At 41.7% G+C, this 21,191-nt stretch overlaps 1 protein-coding gene across 10 annotated transcripts in view; it reads right to left on the bottom strand.

Moving 5' to 3' along the window:
• The window catches only part of LOC147023639 (cullin-4B-like), a 54,976-nt gene that overhangs the window by 6,304 nt on the left and 27,481 nt on the right, over positions 1 to 21,191 (bottom strand). For 4 of the 10 annotated variants that reach the window (XM_085889255.1, XM_085889257.1, XM_085889258.1 and 1 more), the window contains 15 exons: positions 18,588 to 18,657; positions 16,870 to 16,943; positions 16,091 to 16,253; positions 14,501 to 14,590; positions 14,336 to 14,418; positions 14,061 to 14,128; positions 13,803 to 13,921; positions 13,396 to 13,588; positions 13,169 to 13,273; positions 12,946 to 13,056; positions 12,718 to 12,803; positions 12,444 to 12,551; positions 12,169 to 12,282; positions 10,384 to 10,489; positions 6,147 to 6,319 (listed from right to left, as the gene is read on the bottom strand). In XM_085889255.1, the coding sequence (XP_085745381.1) occupies positions 6,147 to 6,319; positions 10,384 to 10,489; positions 12,169 to 12,282; positions 12,444 to 12,551; positions 12,718 to 12,803; positions 12,946 to 13,056; positions 13,169 to 13,273; positions 13,396 to 13,588; positions 13,803 to 13,921; positions 14,061 to 14,128; positions 14,336 to 14,418; positions 14,501 to 14,590; positions 16,091 to 16,253; positions 16,870 to 16,943; positions 18,588 to 18,657 (1,663 nt within the window). Of the gene's footprint in view, positions 1 to 6,146; positions 8,610 to 10,383; positions 10,490 to 12,168; positions 12,283 to 12,443; positions 12,552 to 12,717; positions 12,804 to 12,945; positions 13,057 to 13,168; positions 13,274 to 13,395; positions 13,589 to 13,802; positions 13,922 to 14,060; positions 14,129 to 14,335; positions 14,419 to 14,500; positions 14,591 to 16,090; positions 16,254 to 16,869; positions 16,944 to 18,587; positions 18,658 to 21,191 lie in introns of those variants that run through there. The other 6 variants (XR_015060312.1, XM_085889264.1, XM_085889256.1 and 3 more) reach the window with 6 other exon arrangements.

Here is a 21,191-nt window from a genome sequence, read left to right as displayed (position 1 = left end):
AATTCCAAATGAATTCTCAAACTCGTCGATGATTCGAGCCACTTAAGGACCAGCTGTAATCCACTTGATCAAAGCAGAAGGAATATCAGTGATTCCAATCACACTGCCATCTCCTTTGATGTGATCATTCATCTGTTCGTGGGCTTGGTCCATAGCCATAGTAGAGAAAGTGTGAGGTGATCTCTGCACCACAAAGTTACCCTTCTCAAATTGCTCATGAACTGACGGCACTTGCTGACGAAGCTGTACCATGTCCTTGATATGGATAGGGAGCCATCTTGCATAATTTGCATGATCCAAAGAAAACATCGATGAAACAATTTGTCCAAGGCACTGAACTCAAACTCAAAGTTTGCTTCACACAGAGAATGCACAAATTGCAAGAGTCGAAGTTCTAGATCCAGAACCAAAGCCCAGTATTGGAATTGAGGAACTTTACTGCAATTGACTTGATGCCAAGTTTTAAAATCCATTGTGTCATCATCTGGCCCAAGTGATTTGGCATATTTGATGTACGCAGATTTCCGAAGGAGGTGCAAAGCTGCTGCCGTTACTTGGTGTCCATAGCGAAACCTGGTGACATGCGAACCCTTCAATATGTCAACAGCTCGACAAGAGGTTGTGACTTCTGACTGCACAAGAACTGCTATCCATACGCTACCACTGAGGATACCTCCGAGTAATTTCAACACATTCATCTCGATGTGGAGACCTCCCATTACCACTACAAATTTATCCCAGCCAAAATGGTCTGGCCATGCCCACTGGATTTGTTTCACGATGGAATATAATGGCTGATCCATGGTTATCACAGGTATTTGATCAGGGTGCAAATGCTTAATCGTACGAGCCACAAGACGCATAGCATGTTCCATCATAGCTGGCGTATGTGCTGGTTCTGAGAACAAAGGCATCAATGCAATGGGTGACACTGATCTGATCTCAGCTGATTACTTATTGGCATGGTAAGCTGCCTATGAGACAAAGTCTTTGGTGTCAAGTTCCGTCTTGTTTGATACAAGTTCTAACATTGCACTCAACCAGCCGTATTCTTTTTCTCTGGATGCGGACATGACGCATGATTCAGCTTTTACTTGACCTGCAACAACTGGTGCATACAAGTCAGTTTGTGGCAGACCTGCTGGTGCTACTTCTGAATATTCTACCGGCAAGAGAGACGCTACCAATTAAATTGGATAAAGCCATTTCTACACGCTCATAGCATTTGGATATCAAACATCGAGCAAACACTTTTAAGGATTTAGTTGTTTATGAAAGGGTCTCATTTCGATTTTTGAAGCAGAAAGACTGAAAATGGAGCATTACAAGTGTGTTTATTGGATTCCTTGCGTGTAATTACATTGGGTTAGACTCTTTATTCAAGTGCTTAGGCTTCTTGGTGACCAAGATAGTGCAAAAATAGTTTTCGGTGGTGGCCATTTTGAAATTCAGCGGCCGTAATTGTCGTCTGATCATGTGTGTCCTGCTCTTATATGAAAGAGCATATAAAAGTAGTTATGTGTACCAGTTTTCACACTTTTTTTCACATTTTGAACGATTCTGGTGAAATGTTGACTTAATCTCCTGTACTACTGAGGAGGAGAAGGCTGAATGGTAGGCACAGCATCACGCTTCAGTCTCACTTGAGCAGTTGTTTTGAAACTGAGCTCTCATTGCGTTGCCTTCGTAATACTCGGATGTGAATTGGTCACCACAAATGACAAGTCGATCCAAAGGGTCCTCTTTACCAGTTTTCTTTGGGGGAAAATTTGCCCGTTTTGTTTGTACAAATCTTATCCACTGCCGGCGAATGTTTGATTCCTTCGGGAATCGGTGAGAGCGATTACCCGTTTTCCAGCCATTTTCGCAAAACATGACGACACACATACGAGGCATGATGCACAAATATCCAAATAACTTTGTTCTACAATAATTCAAAACCAGAGTTGGTGTCAAAGCAACCCAATGCTCGCCTGTTTATACATTTATCGTTTTTAAAAGACGTCTAATAATTAATATATTTTATAAAGCATTGCAGTGAAGTCTGATCCAAATAATTTTAAAGCAATACATGTATTTGTATATTGCAATCAGTAAAAAAAAGAGCGCAAGTGAGCACAATATACGCCCAGACAAGAAGGTGTATACAGAATTGTGCTACAACATGGAAAACAGCATCCTGGTTGCCATGGCAACCACTATAGATGACGAACGTATGTCGCGACACACCGTCTCCACAGTCTGTACCTATTTACCAAACATGAAACGTGAAAGTTGAAAACTTTGTGAGTTAGAGTGCGGACAGGAACGGATGGAAAACAGCATCCTGGTTGCCGTGACAACCACTTTAGATGACGATCGTATGTCGCGACACACCGTCTCCACAGTCTGCACCTATGTACCAAATGTGAAACGTGAAAGTTGAAAACTTTGGGAGTTTGAGTGCGGACAGGAACGGACGGAAACAGCATCCTGGTTGCCATGGCAACCACTTCAGATGACGAACCGATGTCACGACACCGTCTCCACAGTCTGTACCAATGTACCAAATATGAAAGTTGAAAACTTTGGGAGTTAGAGTGCGGAGAGGAACGGATGGAAAACAGCATCCTGGTTGCCATGGCAACCACTTTAGATGACGAACGTATGTCGCGACACACCGTCTCCACAGTCTGTACCTTGGTACCAAATATGAAACGTGAAAGTTGAAAACTTTGGGAGTTAGAGTACGGACAGGAACGGACGGAATCACAAAATACACCCCGATATCGATATATATATATATATATATATATATATATATATATATATATATATATATATATATATATATATATATATATATATATATATATATATATATATATATATATATATATATATATCTATATATCTCGGGCGTATAAAAAAGTGTCGTAGATAAAAACATTAGAAAGGAAAAAATAACGTGCACCAAAAACTAACATTTTCACGCTCACGCTCAAGCCGGGGGTATTGCTTTTGCTCTCTGTTCTTCGAACAGGCGAGCTAATAAAAAAGGATAATATAGACAGTTGTAAGCTCAAAAAAGCGAAAGAACGGCCCGCTGAACTGGACACTTCTTCAATGAGCGAGTGAGCGTCCGCTTTGCTTTGGAGAACGTGACATCACTATCCATATATGGGCACACGGATGTTTTTTTCAACAGCCTCGAGAAATAACAACTTTGGAGTTAAATTTCATTAATTTTCCCAATAGTTAGACAACCACAATATTTTGCATCGAACTATTTAATGCACATATAATCATATTGATAAATTTTCAGAACATGTTTGGTGACCCGCAACCTGCACTTAAAGAAAGCTCAAAAGCGTACCACCACGGAGGCTTTAGATGGAAGGTTTTCTCAGCTAGTTAAGGGAAGATTCTTCCATGATAATTCTGACATACTACGATTTCAAAATTTAAGTGTACAAAATTAAGTTTATAAAATACAACATTAAAACTTATAAGTTATATCACATTTTGTAAGATTAAAAAAAATAGATCAAAGCAGAACACGTAAGAAAAGAGGAAGAAGAGGAGGCTTTCTTAGCTAGTGTAGGTAAGAGTCTTCTGTGATAACTTTTGAAATCACAGTAATTGTATCAATTATCAGAATTAAGTGTATAAAATTAACTTTATGAATTATAACAATATAATTTCTAAGTTACATACTTGCATTGTAAGTTTACAACTTACTAGCGGAGTATGCTTACACATTGTGGAAGCATACAAACTTTCCCATTGTCTCGGGTCGCTCACCTGAATTTCATGTTTCTTTTTTTTCTTCATTTATTTATATTTTCATTTACAGATGCTTTCTGACGGTTCTGTGATTTTTCCTGGTGTATCGGCTTCGATGTCCATCAGCACGCAAAATCAGCGCGCTTCCCCATTGTCTCGGGTCGCTCACCTGCATTTTTTTCAATTTTTTTTTCTCATTTATTTATTTTCATTTATGTACGTTTTCATTTATGGATGTTGTCCGACGATTCTGTGATTTTTCCCGGTGTATCGGCTTCGATTGCCATTGGCACGCAAAATTTCAGATTTCTGTCACCCGGAAGAAACCGATCTTTAATATCAATAACTCAGTCAGTGGTTAGAAAGAGCTTTATATATACTAGTGTGTGCCCGTAGGTGCATGGCCGTACGTGCAAAAAAAATAAAAAAAAGATTTTAATTGTGTCGTCAATAGTGACGTCATAGCACCTTGTCCTGTCATTGGTTGATAAATAAATGGCTGTAACTTGGGATCCGCTTGTCCGATTAATATCAAACCTTGAAAAGGCACATCCTCAGGTCCCCAGCGATATTCCTGGCAAGTTTCAATTAGATCGGACCAGGGGTTGTCGAGAAACGGAGGTCGCAGACACACACACACACAGATTGCTGGAATTATAGATAGATTAGTGCGTGCCCGTACATGCAAAAAAAAATTAATTGTGACGTCATAGCACCGTGTCCTGTCATTGGTTGATAAATAAATGGCCGTAACTTGGGATCCGCTTGTCCTAGTAATATCAAACCTTGAAAAAGCACATCCTCAGGTCTCCAGCGATATTCCTGGCAAGTTTCAATTAGATCGGACGAGAGGTTGTCGAGAAACGGCGGTCGCAGACACACACACACACACACACACACACACACACACACACACACACACACACACACACACACACACACACACACACACACACTGCTGGAATTATAGATAGATTAGATAAAATTAAAAAAAAAATTGATTGCAGGAGAACGCACGAACAAGGAGGAAGAAGAGGAGGTTCAGTAGCATCCTGAACGAAAAAGAGCGGCTTGCGAGTCTCGTCTGGGGCGGACATTCTGAGAGAGCGTTTACAGAGGAGTAAGATGCATACAAAGCTGAGGCGCTTTAAAATTGGAGTGGTGCTTTGGAAAGCAGACAAAATAATAATAAAAGTAAATAAATGAATAAATAAATAATCGGAGTGGCGCAATTTTTTTTTTTTTGTGAATACCAAACCATTTCAGCTGGTACTCATTGGAGAACCTACTAAAAAAAATTGCGTGAATGCCTGGTTATAACGGTTTCTGCTTACCTGTTTAGTTTTTGGACAGAGTTAACACTCATCACCTCAAATTCCAAAGTGAAGGCAAAGGGGAAGGTTTGTATTTGTAAAACAACTAACGTTTTTGTTTTACCCTTTCACATGCATTACAAATCAAATGTATTACACAGCTCAATGACTTCTCACCCACTCAACGTTTGAAAAGGAGGAATTTTAACCAGGTTAGGTAATCCACCTCAAATTAAAAAGAGATCAAACAATTGAAATTAAATATGGGTGACAACAAGCATCATTAAGACACGCAAATCATTCAAGAATAAGTACTGCAATGGATTAACAAACCCAAAAGGAATTGTATGTGTAACCCTCAACGAAAGTTTCAATACTTATTCAGACACAACCACTAAGCGGTAATGTCTAGGATCTGACCCACCATACAATGGACAGCCAATTGTGCTGCTCTGAATCTGACACAAATCTCAGCAATCAGCTGAAATATTCACGATTCCCAAAATGTTCTGACATCAATATCATCCGTTACACCGAACCCTAACCCTAACCCTAACCGATTGCGAGTCAGGACCAATTTCAGAACAAAAATGGGATAGGCAACCACATGGCTTTCTCCAGCATGTCATATTTCAAAGAATGAATACAAGCCTGCAAGATAGGAAAAAACAAATAATAATAAACTCACAGTAAATTGTTCAAAGTTAATTCAATATCTTGGACAGGAACAAATTTAACACTTGAGGGGGGGGGGGTGGACATCTAATTCACAAGGATCCTTTTTTGCCCTTGTAAGCTTCACCCATCTCCGAAGAGGAGACTATTTTAATTGGTCTGTGCGTCTGAATATGTCTGTGACTGTGCCAGTGTGTCCGTGCCCGCGTGTGCCCATGCCCATCTATGCCTCTGTTTTTCTGTGTTCTATGCCCCCGTCTGTCTGTCCGTCAGTCCGTCTCCGTGCATGTCTCTCCACATGATCACCTGTCTGTGCATGCGCTTCCACATGCTTGTGTGCCCCTTATGAAGGGAAAGGAGGGGGGAGGGGGGGAGGATAAAGATCAAACTTACAGTTTCCTTCATCTGTATTTGGTTGATTTTGATGCGGAAAAGTCGATGTCGAAAGTCAAGGTTGAAAACGAAGCGGTCTCCATCCTCGACGTCACGTCCCCGTGGCTCCTTAGTCAGTACCCGTGCCTTCCCACAGGCTAAAGATTGCAAGGTTCGCCTCAATTCGCTGTCCTCTGCACAAGCACACATAATTAATTTAAAAGGGGGGGAGGGCGAAACAAACAAAAAATTCTCCATCCATTGAAGTACATTTTCCTTTCATTGTTAAAACCACCTCATTTTAATGACGAGGCAGTACTAAATGAAAGGTGAGAACAGTGCAATAAAAGGCACATACAGTCGACCCTCAAAGCCAGATTTTCTGAAAACAAAGCATGACCAGAATAGGTAATTATTTATAAAATTCACTTTGCAATTGTAAAAATTCATTGAAGCCAATTAATTTCAGCATCAAGCCTGCAGGACAATGACAAACTAGAAGGGCACTCGGTAGAACACATGCCTGATCCTCCACCACACATTGCCTGATCCACGAGAACATATTGGGCCTAAGACATTTTTGAAATATCATGCTATATATTGTCATGGATCTGGTGGTCCAGGTTAATCCCCCTGACCCAAAGTTGTGGTGATGGGCGGTTAATACCGCCAGCCCAGATAGCCGAGCAGTTCCTTCCTTATTCAGAGGCAGACACGTTGATCCTCGGAGATTATAACACGCACGGGAAGGGAGGGAGCAATGGCGGAGTGGCGGCTGCACAGATGGATGCACGGGGGGGGGGTACTCGAAACCACGACACACACAGACACAGCAACTTAAAATGACCGTGGAATTTAATCAAAATAGACAAATATTAATGAGGGACAACAATTGAAGTAAATAACTTGGAATGATAATAACGCGAAGTAAATAAATCCTGAAGTCGAGGCGCCTCTCTACACAGACTTGAATAGAGACAAAGGGAAACAAAAGAAAACCCCTCCTTTATTCTGGCACTTAGCTTTGTCCAGAGATGGTCTTTGTGGAACATGGAATCGAGGAGCTTCAATTTGCACATGTAGATGCGTGCAAAATGGTGCCGAGCCGCTCTCTCGCAGTGGGACAAACGTGCATCGAGCAATTCGTAAGCGGTATTCAACACCAGGGCTCAGAGACCCCATGCAGCTTAGAATGGCGTCATCCCCTTCGGTGACATACACGAGGCTTCGAGGCTCGTCTTATACGACCAGCCAAGAGTCGATGACCAGCGTCTCGCTTCGTCACCCGAGCCAAATCACCTCAGCACGAATACGAGAATCGTGCTATCTTCTTCATGCATTGGAAGGAAAGCCAACTGTAATGCCCTGTTCTTCCAGGCCATATCCTCGCTCTGTTCTCTCTGACTGCGTGCATCCCTCACTCCGCACTCATGCATTCCTTATCTATCTGACGTCACCCCCAACAACTATCCACCTCCGGGGAGTGACTCATTCGCACGAAATCCGGGGCCTCTCTGTCTGCTCAGCATGCCTGCCTCGCTTCTGACGCCATGCCCATCAATCATCAGCCTCAGAGGCGTCACTTCACCCACAGTCACCCTTGCAGGCAGGGCTTCTGCCTGCTTGGCACGTTTGGCTCACTTGTAAATGCAAAAATAGCACCGCAAAGCGGGCGTAACCCCTCAGCCCCTTGACACAAACCAATTTCAAGATGGTGGCCATATTGAAAATCGCAGCACGCCCATTTTTGAAAGGAACCTTCCTCTACTCAACTCCAACACACCCTGCAAAAATGGATTTAATCGGACAAGGCGTTCTCCTCAAAATCGACGGAAACCAAAAGTTGACAGACGCCCGGACGCCCGCCGGACAACGCCTGTGACCACAATATCCCTTAGCCAATTTGGGCTGAGGGGAAAAAACGTAGGAATAGGTTATAATCACATAATGGGGGAACATATTCTTAATCCCTAACTAATGAACACCAGACATCCCCCCCCCACCCACCCCCATGTGGTGATATGTAACACTTAAGCTCAGTCTCCCTACTTAATTACGTCGAGATGTCTCCTCCATGTCCACGGACCAAACAACTCCATTCAATCCTAACTTTCACATTAAATTCTTCCATCTACCCCCCACAACCGTAACAATATAGTTTTTTGCCCTTTCTCTCAATGGTGAAAAATCACTTTGAAAATTAAATTATTCTCGTATCCAGGTCCGGATGCAGATCTTCACCAAAATCAAATCAATTCGTCCTTGTCACACACCCAACCTGTCTGCCAAGTTTCATCCAAATCCATTCACAACTGTTTGAGATATTGTGATATATAGCAGTTGAGCCCTATCTCTAAATGGTGAAGAATCACTTTACAAAATTATCGGATCCGGATCTTCACCAAAATTGAATCAATTCTTCCTTGTCACACACCCGTGTCCACCAAGTTGCATCTGAATCCGTCCACAACTTTTTGAGATATCCTGCACACAAACAGACAGACAGGGGTGAAAACATAACCTCCTTCCACCTTCGGTGGTGGAGGTAAAAAGTGGGCTGACAGTCATCTCTTGAAGTTGTAGTTCAGACCTCTGCTGAATCCAAAATCTGGAAAATGTCACGGAACCCCCACCCCCCCCCACTCCCCCCTGATCCAAGACCAAGCAATCCTGTGGACCATTGGGTTTCAAAGCAATTGGTTGGTAAATAAGAGAAGAGTATGGACCAAAATTTTCAGGGAGTATCCCCCCAACCCCTCGGGAGGCCCCCGATCCAAAATCAAAACATCTAAGACAGAGAGAGCTATCCTGTGGAGCATCGAGTAGAAGGGCTGTGTCAAGTTTCAGAACAATTCAGGATCAAACCCCTTCATGAAACCTGAGAAGATTTTAAAATAAATTACCTCAATTTGAGGTGAAACCCCCCTTTTCAGGCTCTGATAGGGGGCACATCCAGATGGGGAGCACAACCCAAGACATTACTGTTCTGATGTATCATACCAAAGTTGGCCAATATCGGTCACGTAGATTGTGAAGAAAATGTTGCAGTGAATATGAGGGATGAGGGGAGGGAGGCTGTGGCCACCTTTCCAGGGGAGATACGGCCATGGGGAGCACAACTCAAGGTTATGGCATGGTCACAATGCTGCACGGTTAGTTTGGTCTGGATCTGGTTGTCGGTTTCTGAGAAGATTTTTGAATGACATACTAATATTTTGGACAAATCCCCCCTTTATGGGGATGTATCTGGATGGGGAGCACAACGCTACAAGACCTTGTTGTCCTGACGCATCGTACCAAATTTGGTCCACATCGGTCACGTAGTTTGCGAGATGATGTTTTAGGCAAATGTTAGCGGACGGATGGACGGACACTGGAACCCACTTGACGAGCTCATTTCGGAGAACCAAATAAATCAGTCATTCATGTTCCTGGAGCCAAATACGGTGCCTGAAAACTTTTCTACAAATGGGAGGGACAATCCTCAAGTAAAAATCTTGTATGTGGTGTTCCTAATTTATGTTGGTTTACTTGCTTATTTGCATTCAGCATAAAGAGAAAAGGATGTGATAGCAATAGTGATGCAATTACTTCACAGAAATGCCAAAATAAGCATAATAATAATTTTTTTTTTAACTTACTTATTACAACATCGAGGCTCATGGAAGGATGAGATGAGAACAATGAAAAATCACTCATAGAGTGACACTTGGTGAAATGGAACAGCACTCTGTAGAGCGCACACCGCCACCAGGCTGAACAGTTTACATTTTGTATCTTACTGATAGATCAGATCTGAATCCGGAAGTTTAACCAAAATCTAATCGGCTTATTCTGATCACATAACCAACTCATCCACCTAGTTTTGTCATAACTCATCCACAATTTTTTGAGATATCATGCTATACACAGTTTTTGGCTCCATCTCTCAATGGTGAAGAATCCCTTAAAAAAAATTCTCGTATCTGGATCCAGATTCGGATCTTCAACAAAAGTGAAACAGTTCGTCCTCGTCACACACCCAACCTGTCCACAAAGTTTCATCTGAATCCATCGACAACTTTTGGAGATATCCTGTTCACAAACAAGCAAACAGCGGTGAAAACATAACCTCCATCCACCTTCGGTGGCGGAGGTAAATAACCTCACGAGTCATTTCAGTCACCAATCGTCATGATGTGTCCGTTTCCATCTCCCATTCCACTTATTAAAGTAAATAGACATAGGACGACAAACAAATTTGATTTGATAAACCCACCAATTCCTGTAGCTGTGCGAACTTCGTCGAGCGAGAAGTCATCTCCTTCATTAAACATAAGCAGCACAAGGGTCTGGAAGAGTGACACCTGAAGCTCTTTCCTTTCCTGCAATCATGAAAATGTTAATAAGAACCGTTTGATTATAATTATCAACTGAAACCGAAGACATTACAATTTTACTCAAATTCAAAACAACGCCACAAAACATTTGGTAACAAAGATAGTTTTTCCTCAAATGGTGCAGTTCAGAATTATGCTAATCCATTTTGCAAAAAAAGTAACTTTGCACCAAAATAAACATTTTATTCACCCCATCCTCAACAGTATTAATCAAAAAGAGCGACAAGTTTTTAGATTCGAAAAAAAGAATTCCTCGAGAGATACTTACACCACGATTCGCATTTGCCTGCAACTCAGTACACAAAAGAGGTTGAATGTTTACTCTTAAGTATCCTCTTGAGATACGAACCCATTTAGCATGACTTGGCTATGATACTGCTGATAAAACGGTGGACAGTTGCTCTGAACAACAAGCAAGAGCTTCGGGCCATCTCTCTGGCTCTCACTTGAGTCTTGTGAAAAGCTGGCAGCTGTTGAATCCCTGTAATCAGTCCTGGACAAGATACGCAACTGGTCAGCCACTTGGAACGTGATGTTCAGTGCTGGAAAATCACACACACTCACTCTCTCCACAAGGTTCGGCAATAAAGCTATCAAATCCATGTCTCTGGGCAGCCACTGGAAAGGGTGCAGTGTCTGGAACCATTGCCCTCACTTCAGGCCATGACTTTCCAAAGAGGATCATAGCTCCAAACTGGCACAAAAAGTCGAGTCGCCGTTTCGGTATTCCCCGTAAAGCATTCCAGTCAAACCAAGCTCATCGTGCTGTCGGACCCCGCTATTCGTGGGGGATAAGTTCCTAAAAAAAAAAATGCTGCGAATGACAAATCCATAAATGGGGCATTGTTTCAATGGAAAAAGGGGGATAGATTTCCGACAGTTCGCGATTCACGAGGGAAAATCAAAAATCCCATGAAAACAAAAGCAAAAAAAAAAAAAAATCACGCAAAGGAGAGAAAAAAATAGAAAGCCTCGAATGTCGAAACAGGGCGCATTTTATAAATTGTGAATACGCGGGGTCTGCCATCATTTCATATGAAGCTTCAAGGTGTTGCTCCTCTCTCTGGGCTGGTCATCCTGCTCACTTTGTTCCTCTTGAGGCAGTCAAAAGCAAGGTGTTTCATACCATTTGAGTCTCAGGGAGGATGGATTCCCAGGACCATCACTCTCCTCCTGCCCTCCCTGAGCTTTCCAGGTCACATTCGTTCCTTAAAGAACACCTTCGCCAGCTCAGCCTCCAAAGTCCAGGATGGTTTCCTAGCTACATTCATTAATCCCCTCGTCTTGATTATGCCATAACCACTGTGTCCATCGTCTAGTCCTCCTCAATTTATTCCTTCAAATGTGCTGCCAATCATCGTCTTATCTATGATCTCTTATACATATGCTGATCCTTTCCAATTCTTTCTTGGCCATCGTTACTCACATTTGTGTTGGTCGTCTTTATGCATTTCCACCCACCCCATCCCCGTTAGTCCTCTGTAAACCTGCTGCCCTTTGCCATTTTGCTCCTCCATGAGCCTCAACGGATATACACAAAAATAAAACCTTCACCACATGAGATGTAGTGAATAACAAGTGTCAAGATTTTGTGGCAATATCTCTTACAACACCCAAAAGATTAAAATCAGTCATGCAGCTTGATGGGTGCGAACCCAATATACCTCAGGGAACTCTGCCCTGAGCACGCAGTGGCCCAGACTTGGCTGCCACTGCAGCTTGCGCCCACTATGTTTCCCCAGATAGAAAGTCTTGAATACCTCCTGAAGTTTCACCATCTGCACACAGAGAAGAAACAAATGACAATGGTGGTTAGCTCATCGAGGTACACTGATTACAGCCGTTGCATATTTGTTGATAATTGCATGTGTGAGAGATGCCAGGCAAGCTTGCGAAGATGAAGGCTTTGTTTGCTCATTTGGCATGCTATGGTGCCCACCTCAGAAGGAAGATGAACCTCCATGGGCGTGTAGGTAGGCCAGTAGCCCATGGTCAGAATGTTTACCGTTAATTCAATACTGCAAGGCTCTGACTGATTCTGCACATACTAGACATTGCAGGTTAGGGGTGGTAAGAGCAATACAAGATGCTTAACCAAGTGATACAAAGTTGTTGTTTTTTTACACGTTTTGCTGTCATTTTACATTTATACATGCATAATTTGTAATTTGGAAGGAAACGTTTTCAAAAAAGAAAATAAAATTAAGCCCTACCTGCTTGAAATGTATCATAATGTCCTTAGAGAGTTCCATGTCTTTGAACATGCCCTCTAACTTGCTGGTAAACGCACCACCACATTCTGGAAAAACGACAGAAAGCCTTTATTTCACAATGATAATGAACAGGTGAGATGCACAAATATGCCATAAATACCATCACAACGACACATTGAATCGTTTTACCAGTATCGTGTTCATCACGTATAAAGCACACGTACGCACCGTGTTTGAGTTTGGACAGCATTGACTTCTCAGCATCCACAGATGCACTTTTACCAACGAGTAGCCGCTTGGCCAGGTCCTTCTTGTAGAAGGCTTCAAATACATCCTTACCTACTCAACCACATGTGCAGTTACACAAAACTCAAGAGCGGATATAGCACTGTTCTCATTGCAGATTTGCAAAAGCATGACAAGTTTAACCACTCATTTGCAGCTCACTTACCGTGGATGAAGCGGAAAATTATCATGATCTTATCCAAAAGCCTCTCCAGCTCCTCATCTGTCGCCTCTTTGTTCCCAGCTTTAAGTTTTGTATCCACGTATTTTGCTGGAACAAACCACATTTAAAGTAAACTAACAGAAATTAAGAGGGCAACAATAAAGAAGTGCACAGGAAGTTGCCAAAGATCAGAAACATATCCTGCAATCCTGCCTGGAGACACGACGCACCAATGAGCTCAGCTGGCTTGTTGAGACGCTTATTGATAAACGTCTCACAAGCCTCCTTCATGGCGATGACGAAACGGTCGCTGCGCTGGAAGCAAATCTCCACGACATGGTCCACTTTATCTTTGAAGTCCAGCAATTCCTGAACCATAGTCCGGTCCTTTTCAGGGTTAACTACGATGGTTGTGCCAAACACCTGCAGGAAAAGCAGCACAGGTTTATATTTTTTAATTTTTAAAGATAAATCAGTCAGGTTTTGAGTTTTATTAGTTGGAAGTTTATTGACAAAGTTATCACATCATCACAAATGATCAATCAGCCACCAATTTCCATTTTCCAAGCCACAGTGCTCTCATGCTTTGAGGAAACATGTGCAAATGGTGGTGTAAGAGGTGAATTGCATCCTCTACCTTGATGTATTCACTCCAGTGGTGCAATAACGTTTGCAAACCACCTTTTACGCGGCTAAAGAGTTGGTAGAGCAAGGACAATTCTTCAATGCGGTTCTCATCCAGAAGCTGGTTAAGACCTGCGTTGATGCAGACAGTCATGAAGATGGGGACATTATAAGTGACATTATATGGTTAAGTCAAAACAACATTGCTCCCTCACCTCCCCCCTCCGCATGTAAATCCAATTTTTTTTTTTTTTTTACAAACGAGCGGCACCTTTTTGCAGAATGGCCGTGAGATGCTCCCCAAGTAACTGTTTTTCTACTGTTGCAATGAGAGGTTTTCTGAGAAAATTGAAACAGCCAGATATCAAAATTGAGGAAGGAGAAGGTGGTCAAAGAGAAAAAAAATGTTAAATTATGGTTGAAGAAAGAAACTAGTTGCGTGCCAACAGCTGAAAGAAAATGAATGTAGAAAAACTGAAAATGAATAGAGAACAGGTAAGGAAGCACTCCAATGTGTTGATGTTGCCTTTGATACTACCTACTTACTGTGTGCTCTGATCCAAGTATGTAATGATGCGGTCGGATTCCTCTTCCAACCGCCTGTTCACATGATGTAAGTACTCAGGCACCTGCTTACAACCACATTGCTTAAAACCATGCATTAGTTCTTGCACTTGAAATGCCACAACGAATCTTAGTCCCACTGCTCACCTCACACTCTTGCATACGGCGCTGACCCTCAGCTGCATACAAACGTGTAGTTTCTTCCAAAAACCGCTGCTCAAAACACTCGTGGTATATCTGGTTGAGAGCAACAAAAGAAACGCAAAATCAGACAAACATCTGTACCACAAGTGCAGCAAGTGCTACAATGGTAGTTTCGAGCTGGATATCCTTCAATGATTTTGGCACAATATTCCAATCACATTTCTTCAAGAATTGGTCAATGTCATCCATGTCTGAGCACTGCTCAATGAGCAACACCACCAAGTTGATGCTACTTCAAGTCCTTCTCACTTGTGGTTTCTCTTCTCCATTGCCTCCTTAATTACAACAGCCAACAATTCCAACACCAAGCCATATTGCCACCTGTACTTTCGCAAAGCTCTGGAATAAGAGCTGAAGACAAGTTGCAATGAACAATGTTCTCCAGGAGCAGCACAACAACCACTTTCTACAAGACCTCACTTTTAGAAATTCACTGGAATTGAGAGTGACTGTCCATAATAATCATGAAGCTGATCCTTTGTCTGTCTTCTTTCCAAGAACACTTTGTGTTGCCTTCAACTGATCAAGAGCTTCACACCTGGCCAATGTTCCCTCCTTAACCTAGCCCTACAGATGATACAATCTGCCTCTCCAACCAGCTTATTACCCTCTACCACCGAAAGTGGACGGAGCTTATATTTTCACACCTGTTTGTCTGTGAGCAGGATATCTCAAAAAGTTGTGGACAAATTCTGACGAAATTTGGGAGAAAAGTTGCGTGTGTGACAAGGATGGATTGATTCGATTTTGGTGAAGATCAGGATCCGATAATTTTTGAAGTGATTCTTCACAATTGAGAAATGGGCCTAAAAACGATATGTTGCATGATATTTCAAAACGTTGAAGATGAGTTATGACAAAACAAGCCGATTAGATTTTGGTTCAGGTCCGGATGCAGATCCAGCCCATCAGTGGGATACAAAACGTAAAATGTTCAGCCTGGTGGAGGTATGTGCTCTACGGTGAGTGCCATTCTAGTTTCACGTGTAACAATCTCCCTCCTTGCGCTGTCTGTGGCTCTCAACACACTTCTTGATCAAATCAAAGCCCACCTCACTTGATGGTCCAAAAATCTCATTTTGAAGCCTCTATGCCATTCATTTACAGCTGCTGAAGCTTTCCACATTCTAAATGCTCACCTATGACAGAGTATCATAAACCACTAGAACAGCAGTCTGAGTATCAAAAATATTCTACAACAGAATTCACTTGGCATTGTAATTTGGCTGCAAAACATACTCACAATTAAATGGCCAAGGACCCTTGCTTGCTTCACAAAACAATTTTGAAAGCCAATTTTGCATTCCCATCTAAACTATTACCTGATGCTGAGAACCCAAGTTCAAATCCAATGCACTTTGTTTTGTCCACGGTTTCAAAATGTTTTATTCACCAGTGTATCCTAATGTCATTGTCTTATGAATTAAATGAACATATTCCTCCTGCCTTGGGGGGACTAAATAACATTTTGGGCACCAAAACTTAGACAATTTTATAGAAACTGGAAGCTGTGTGTTCTTGCTTAATACAGACCTGCAGGTCAGCTAGCATGCTTAACAAGCTGCGGAGGAGACTTCGGGGCACACTATCACCACTACGCTCGTGCTGAATGAGCAGCAGCAACCCATCCAGTGTGCGAAGACGAACCTGGCGCTCCCCAAGCACGTGCAGCCTAAAGAGTTCAAGTCCCATATCCCTGCAAGATAAAATAGCCAGTAAATAAGAGATTTCAATTTTCTCCAAAACAAGACACCAAAGGGAATTTGTACATTATTTACAGTGCCTCTGAGCAAGGCAATCCGAGTTAGGTTATTAAAAAAATTAACCTGAGCGAAGTGATGGCGCACCATCACAAATCCTCATGTTTCCCACGTCAAGCAAAGTTGAAAGATGGCAATAAGTCCACCAGAAATGACCCAATATTAAATTTTGAATTAAATTTTTTTCAGCCGTTTTGACCCCAAGTCCCCACCCCCTGGGACATTGACCGGGGTTCAGATCCCCCCCCAAAAGAATTACATATTTCATGTTTCCCCCAATGTTGATTGCATATACAAAATTTTATTAAATAATGTGCCTGCAATTGCATTTTTTGGAATTTGACCCCATACCACGGGGCAGGGCCAAAATGATACTTCGCTTGCATCTTCGTGCCGCGTGGTGATCATAACTACCAAGTTTGGTGAAATTCTGCACAACCGTTTAGGAGGAGATAGCGTGACAGACACTTTTTTTGTTGTTTGTTTTCAAAAAGCATGGAGATAAAAAGGTTAATATGGTATAGCTTGTTCAGTATGCCAGGGAGCACACACCAAATAGATGGGAGCATCGAGTTCTGCAAGACATATGTTCGATCCAGGAACAGGAAGATACTTCGTATCATAATCTAGAAAAGAGCAGCATGAAAATAGGCAGGGTAAGTTTGTTCTCAACTGATTATGTTTAAATTTTAATAAAAAATTTTTGTAATTTAAACCTATGCCAATCTTCTCTTTGGATTAAAAAAAAAACTTTCAAGAAATAAAACTTGCATAGCAGTGTTTTCAAGGTCCAACAAGTCAACAACAATTACAGAAACTAGAAGGGCACTCGATAGAGCTCCACCACGTAATGCCTGATCCACGAGAACATATCGGGCCCAATAACTTTCTGAAATATTATGCTATATAATCGTTTTTGAGCCCTATCTCTCAATGGTGAGGAATTACTTTTAAAATTAAATAATTCTCGTATCCTGATCTGGATTTGGATCTTCACCAAAATCAAATCAATTTGTTGTGGTCACACGCCCAACCTGTCCACCAAATCCGTCCGCAACTTTTTTAGATATGAGCTTCGCCCTATATCTCAATAGTGAAGAATCACTAAAAAAAATTCTCAGATCTGCATCCGGATCTTCACCAAAATAGAATCAATTCTTCCTTGTCACACACCCATGTCCATAAAGTTTCATCTGAATCCGTTCCGAACTATTTGACATATCGTGCTACATATTTTTTGGCCCAATCTCTCAATGGGGAAGAATCACTTAAATTCTTGTCGTCGGATACAGATACAGATCTTCACCAAAATCTAATCAGTTCATCCTTATCACACACCCAACCTGCCCACCAAATTTCATCCGGATCCGTCCACAACTTTTTGAGATACCCTGTACACAGACAGACAGACAGACAAACAAACAAATAAACCAATGTCACCCGCAGGGTGACCCGTATCTTGCCAAAAGGTGACCACGTGTGACTTCTTGAAAGTCACACTGAGGTGAACAGAGCTGCTATCCACCAGGAGCGACTCCTCGAGGAATATCTGCCTACGAGAGATTCCGATGAGAATCGTTCTACAGAATAACCATGAAAAATATGCGTTTGCCTCATAACGTCACCAAATGACGTCATAATGTCTCAAGCTTGACATATCTAGAAAGCACTTATCGAGGTGTTCAATTTGAGGTACTACACGATATGGTTCCTAAAACTTGAAAATTTGACCTTGGGCACTAACCATGAAGGTCAAGGCCAATCGCCACCAAAAATTAATCAGCTGAGCGCCAGACCATGAACTATATTCCCATGAAGTTTGAAGACGATCCGATCAAAATTACTCAAAGAATAAGGGTTTCGTCGACTCCCCTGATTTGTGACAAAGTGACCTTGACCTTTGACCTTGACCTTCAAAATTTTATGCGCTGAAAGGGACCTCTATAGGCCTCTGATATGCGAAGTTACAAAAATTTCCAATGATAACTGTGCTCTGCAGAATTTTTTATACGTGATTACAGACAAACAAAAAAACCCCCAAAAAAAAAAAAAACATATAAGCTGACTAACTTCTGCAAAACTTCGTTTTGGCAAGATAACAAACAAATACAGATAGGGGTGAAAACAAGCTCCTTCACCTTCGGCAGCGGAGGTAACAATAAATAACAGTATCCCATATCATTTTGTGCACGTGCAAAATAAACATCAAAGTAACTTTTGTTCCAAATTAAAAAGGACAGCCCGACATTGTCCTCATGCAAACTTGGTACCATTTGCCGGCAATGATCCTGCCAACACTGGTCGATGTGCTTCAGAAAGAGCAGGCTGTCCATGGTGTCGGTGCAGGTGGTCAAGGATACAAAATGACATTGCTGCAACTTCACAAGATCAAATTGGGTCATGGATTAGAAGAAAAAAAAAAGTTTCCAGTTTTATTGGATCCCATTGCTATAATCAATTAGCCATGCTCCATGTGTCATAACTACAGTGCAAATATATTATACAATAAATAATTTACAATATTTCAATAAATAAAACACAGCACAGAAAATAAAATTGTATACAATATCTCGGCTTGTAGAAGAGTATGGGACAAAACAGGTAAGAAGGTAGATGAAGAAATGAAAGCAAGATATGTTGGTGTTGGAGGGTTAAGGGCATTAGAAAAGAGAATTGGGAGGGGGGGCATGGAAGGTAACAAGAAGTCTGGTTGTGTTGCTGGGGGTTTGCGTGGACTCAGGGAGACAGAACAAATGAGTGGCCGTATGCAGCAAGCCTAAATTTTAAGGAGGGCGTTACAGGAAGGGGAGGGTTAAGGTGGGGGATTACTGGAAGAACAGATGCATTCTAGAAGGGGAAGGGAACAAGAGCAGAAGAAAGGTGGTAGAAAACAGATATGCCACCAACCTGTCTATGACGATAGGTTTGAACTCCATGGCATCCATCAGCGCATAGGAGAGAGTTATCCATTGAACTATGGACAATACTTTTCAGGTCAGAAAAAGTTCAGATTTACAAAGGAAAGATTTGGAATGATAAATGGTGACCTATTCCGCACCGAGCTCGGAAGTCAGCTTTGATATGAAGTCTGACAAAGCAGAGTGATGGCTGAGGGTAAAGGGATTTCATCCGTTGGCTGATCAAGGCAGAAGGCAGGTGGGATCGCAAGATGACCATTCCAGAAAAGATGTGAATGCTAAGACTTGCCTGGATTTAGTGACATGGTCCTTTCTAACTATGTACACTGAGGAATGTACCTACTGCCAGTCTATTGGGAGTGGGCAACATAAAACAACGTAGAAAAAGGGCTTTCAAGGAGTCATTTAAAAGGGGTCATGAATGGGGGAAAAAAAACCCCCAATAATATTACAGAGCCAGAGAGCCGACCTTGGGGCACTTGAGTCTGCAATGGAGAGACAAATGAGACCAAATGTTTCCACCCATAGGGAATAAGTCAACAGGCCAGGAGTGAATGCAGCTTTACATGCCAGAAGCAGAGTTGAGTGAACAAATTCGGGTGCACGCAAAGGGGTGCTTAATGCCCAGAGACAACATTGATCTATGGTTTAAGATTCAATTCCTTCATCACTTGTTGAGAAAGACAGCACATCACATTTTAGGATCCATGAAAGAATTCAAAATGGTCAGAAATTTCATCATTAAGAAATAGGAAAGGACTATAGTGGCTGTAATAATGGACTCCACAACATTGCTTAAAGCTGGAAAGCTTAATGGCTGACAGATGAGTGTGGTTGTTTTGCACCATTCCCATGTGTTCACTCTCTTCCATGCAGGTGGAAGGTGGTCTCATGTGAAGGATAAGCGAAATAGAGTGAAGAGCAAAGCACAGAGGATTTTGAGAACAAGAACACTTGTATCATATGTGTGTTTCAGTCAGCATTTGCTCTCCCTCTTCAGGTGAAAAAAAACTATTAGGTGAGGGTTATAACAGTCCCCCAATGGTACGTAAGGGGAGCTAAAGGTGCAAGGAAGACAAAGTGAGGGGTGGGGAAAAGACAGATGAGATTAAAACTTGCACCTCCACAAAAAAGAAAAAAAAAAAAACTCCACACTATACAGTACCTCCAATTTCATAGCACAATGAACTGAATGTGTTAAATCCAATCTCTTTCAATGGGAAATAAAAGTTGGCAAAAGGTTGGATTTCTAAAGGACAGTGCAGCATTTGAATTGCAATGAAAACAGCACAATCAATGGGGAGGGGGGGGGGGCGGGGTGTTGGGGGGGGGGGGGGGTGGGAGGAGAGCAAAGACAAAAATGACAAGTGTTTACCAGAAGCACACATGAATAGATACAGAAAGGTTTGGAATAGGCAAGGCAAGAACAGCAGGAATAAATTTTCCAAAAAAATAAAAATTATAATAAAAGGAGGAAAGCATCAATTAGGTAACACAAGAAATCACTCGATACACTATCAGTGATTCAAAGACCTTCCTCAGGGGAAGGGTGAGAGAGACATATACATTAGTTTCTATATTTATAACAAAAGTACATATCTTATTTTAATGGAACAAACTTGTATGGTTATGGATGTACATTTGTGACAAAAACGTGGTCGTCTTCAAATCTTATCGAACAAATCCGTAATGTTGTTTATATATACAGTGCCTTCAGAAAAGTATTCACACCCCTCGACTTTTGTCACATTTTGTTGTGCTACAGCCTGAACTTAAAATGTATTAAAATTAAATTTTTTGTCACTGATCTACACAAAATACCCCAAAATGAAAAAGGGAAAACACATTTTAAGAATTTTTTACAGATTTCAATGAAAAATGAAAAGCTGAAATGTCTTGCATCAATAAGTATTCAGCCCTGAGTCAATACTTCGTCGGAGAGCCTTTGGCAGCAAA

The sequence above is a fragment of the Eptatretus burgeri genome, chromosome 7, assembly GCF_056783735.1.
Source record: "Eptatretus burgeri isolate ZD-2024b chromosome 7, Ebu_testis_v1, whole genome shotgun sequence".
NCBI classification, from domain to species: domain Eukaryota; kingdom Metazoa; phylum Chordata; class Myxini; order Myxiniformes; family Myxinidae; genus Eptatretus; species Eptatretus burgeri.
This window is presented reverse-complemented; position numbering and strand designations above follow the sequence as displayed.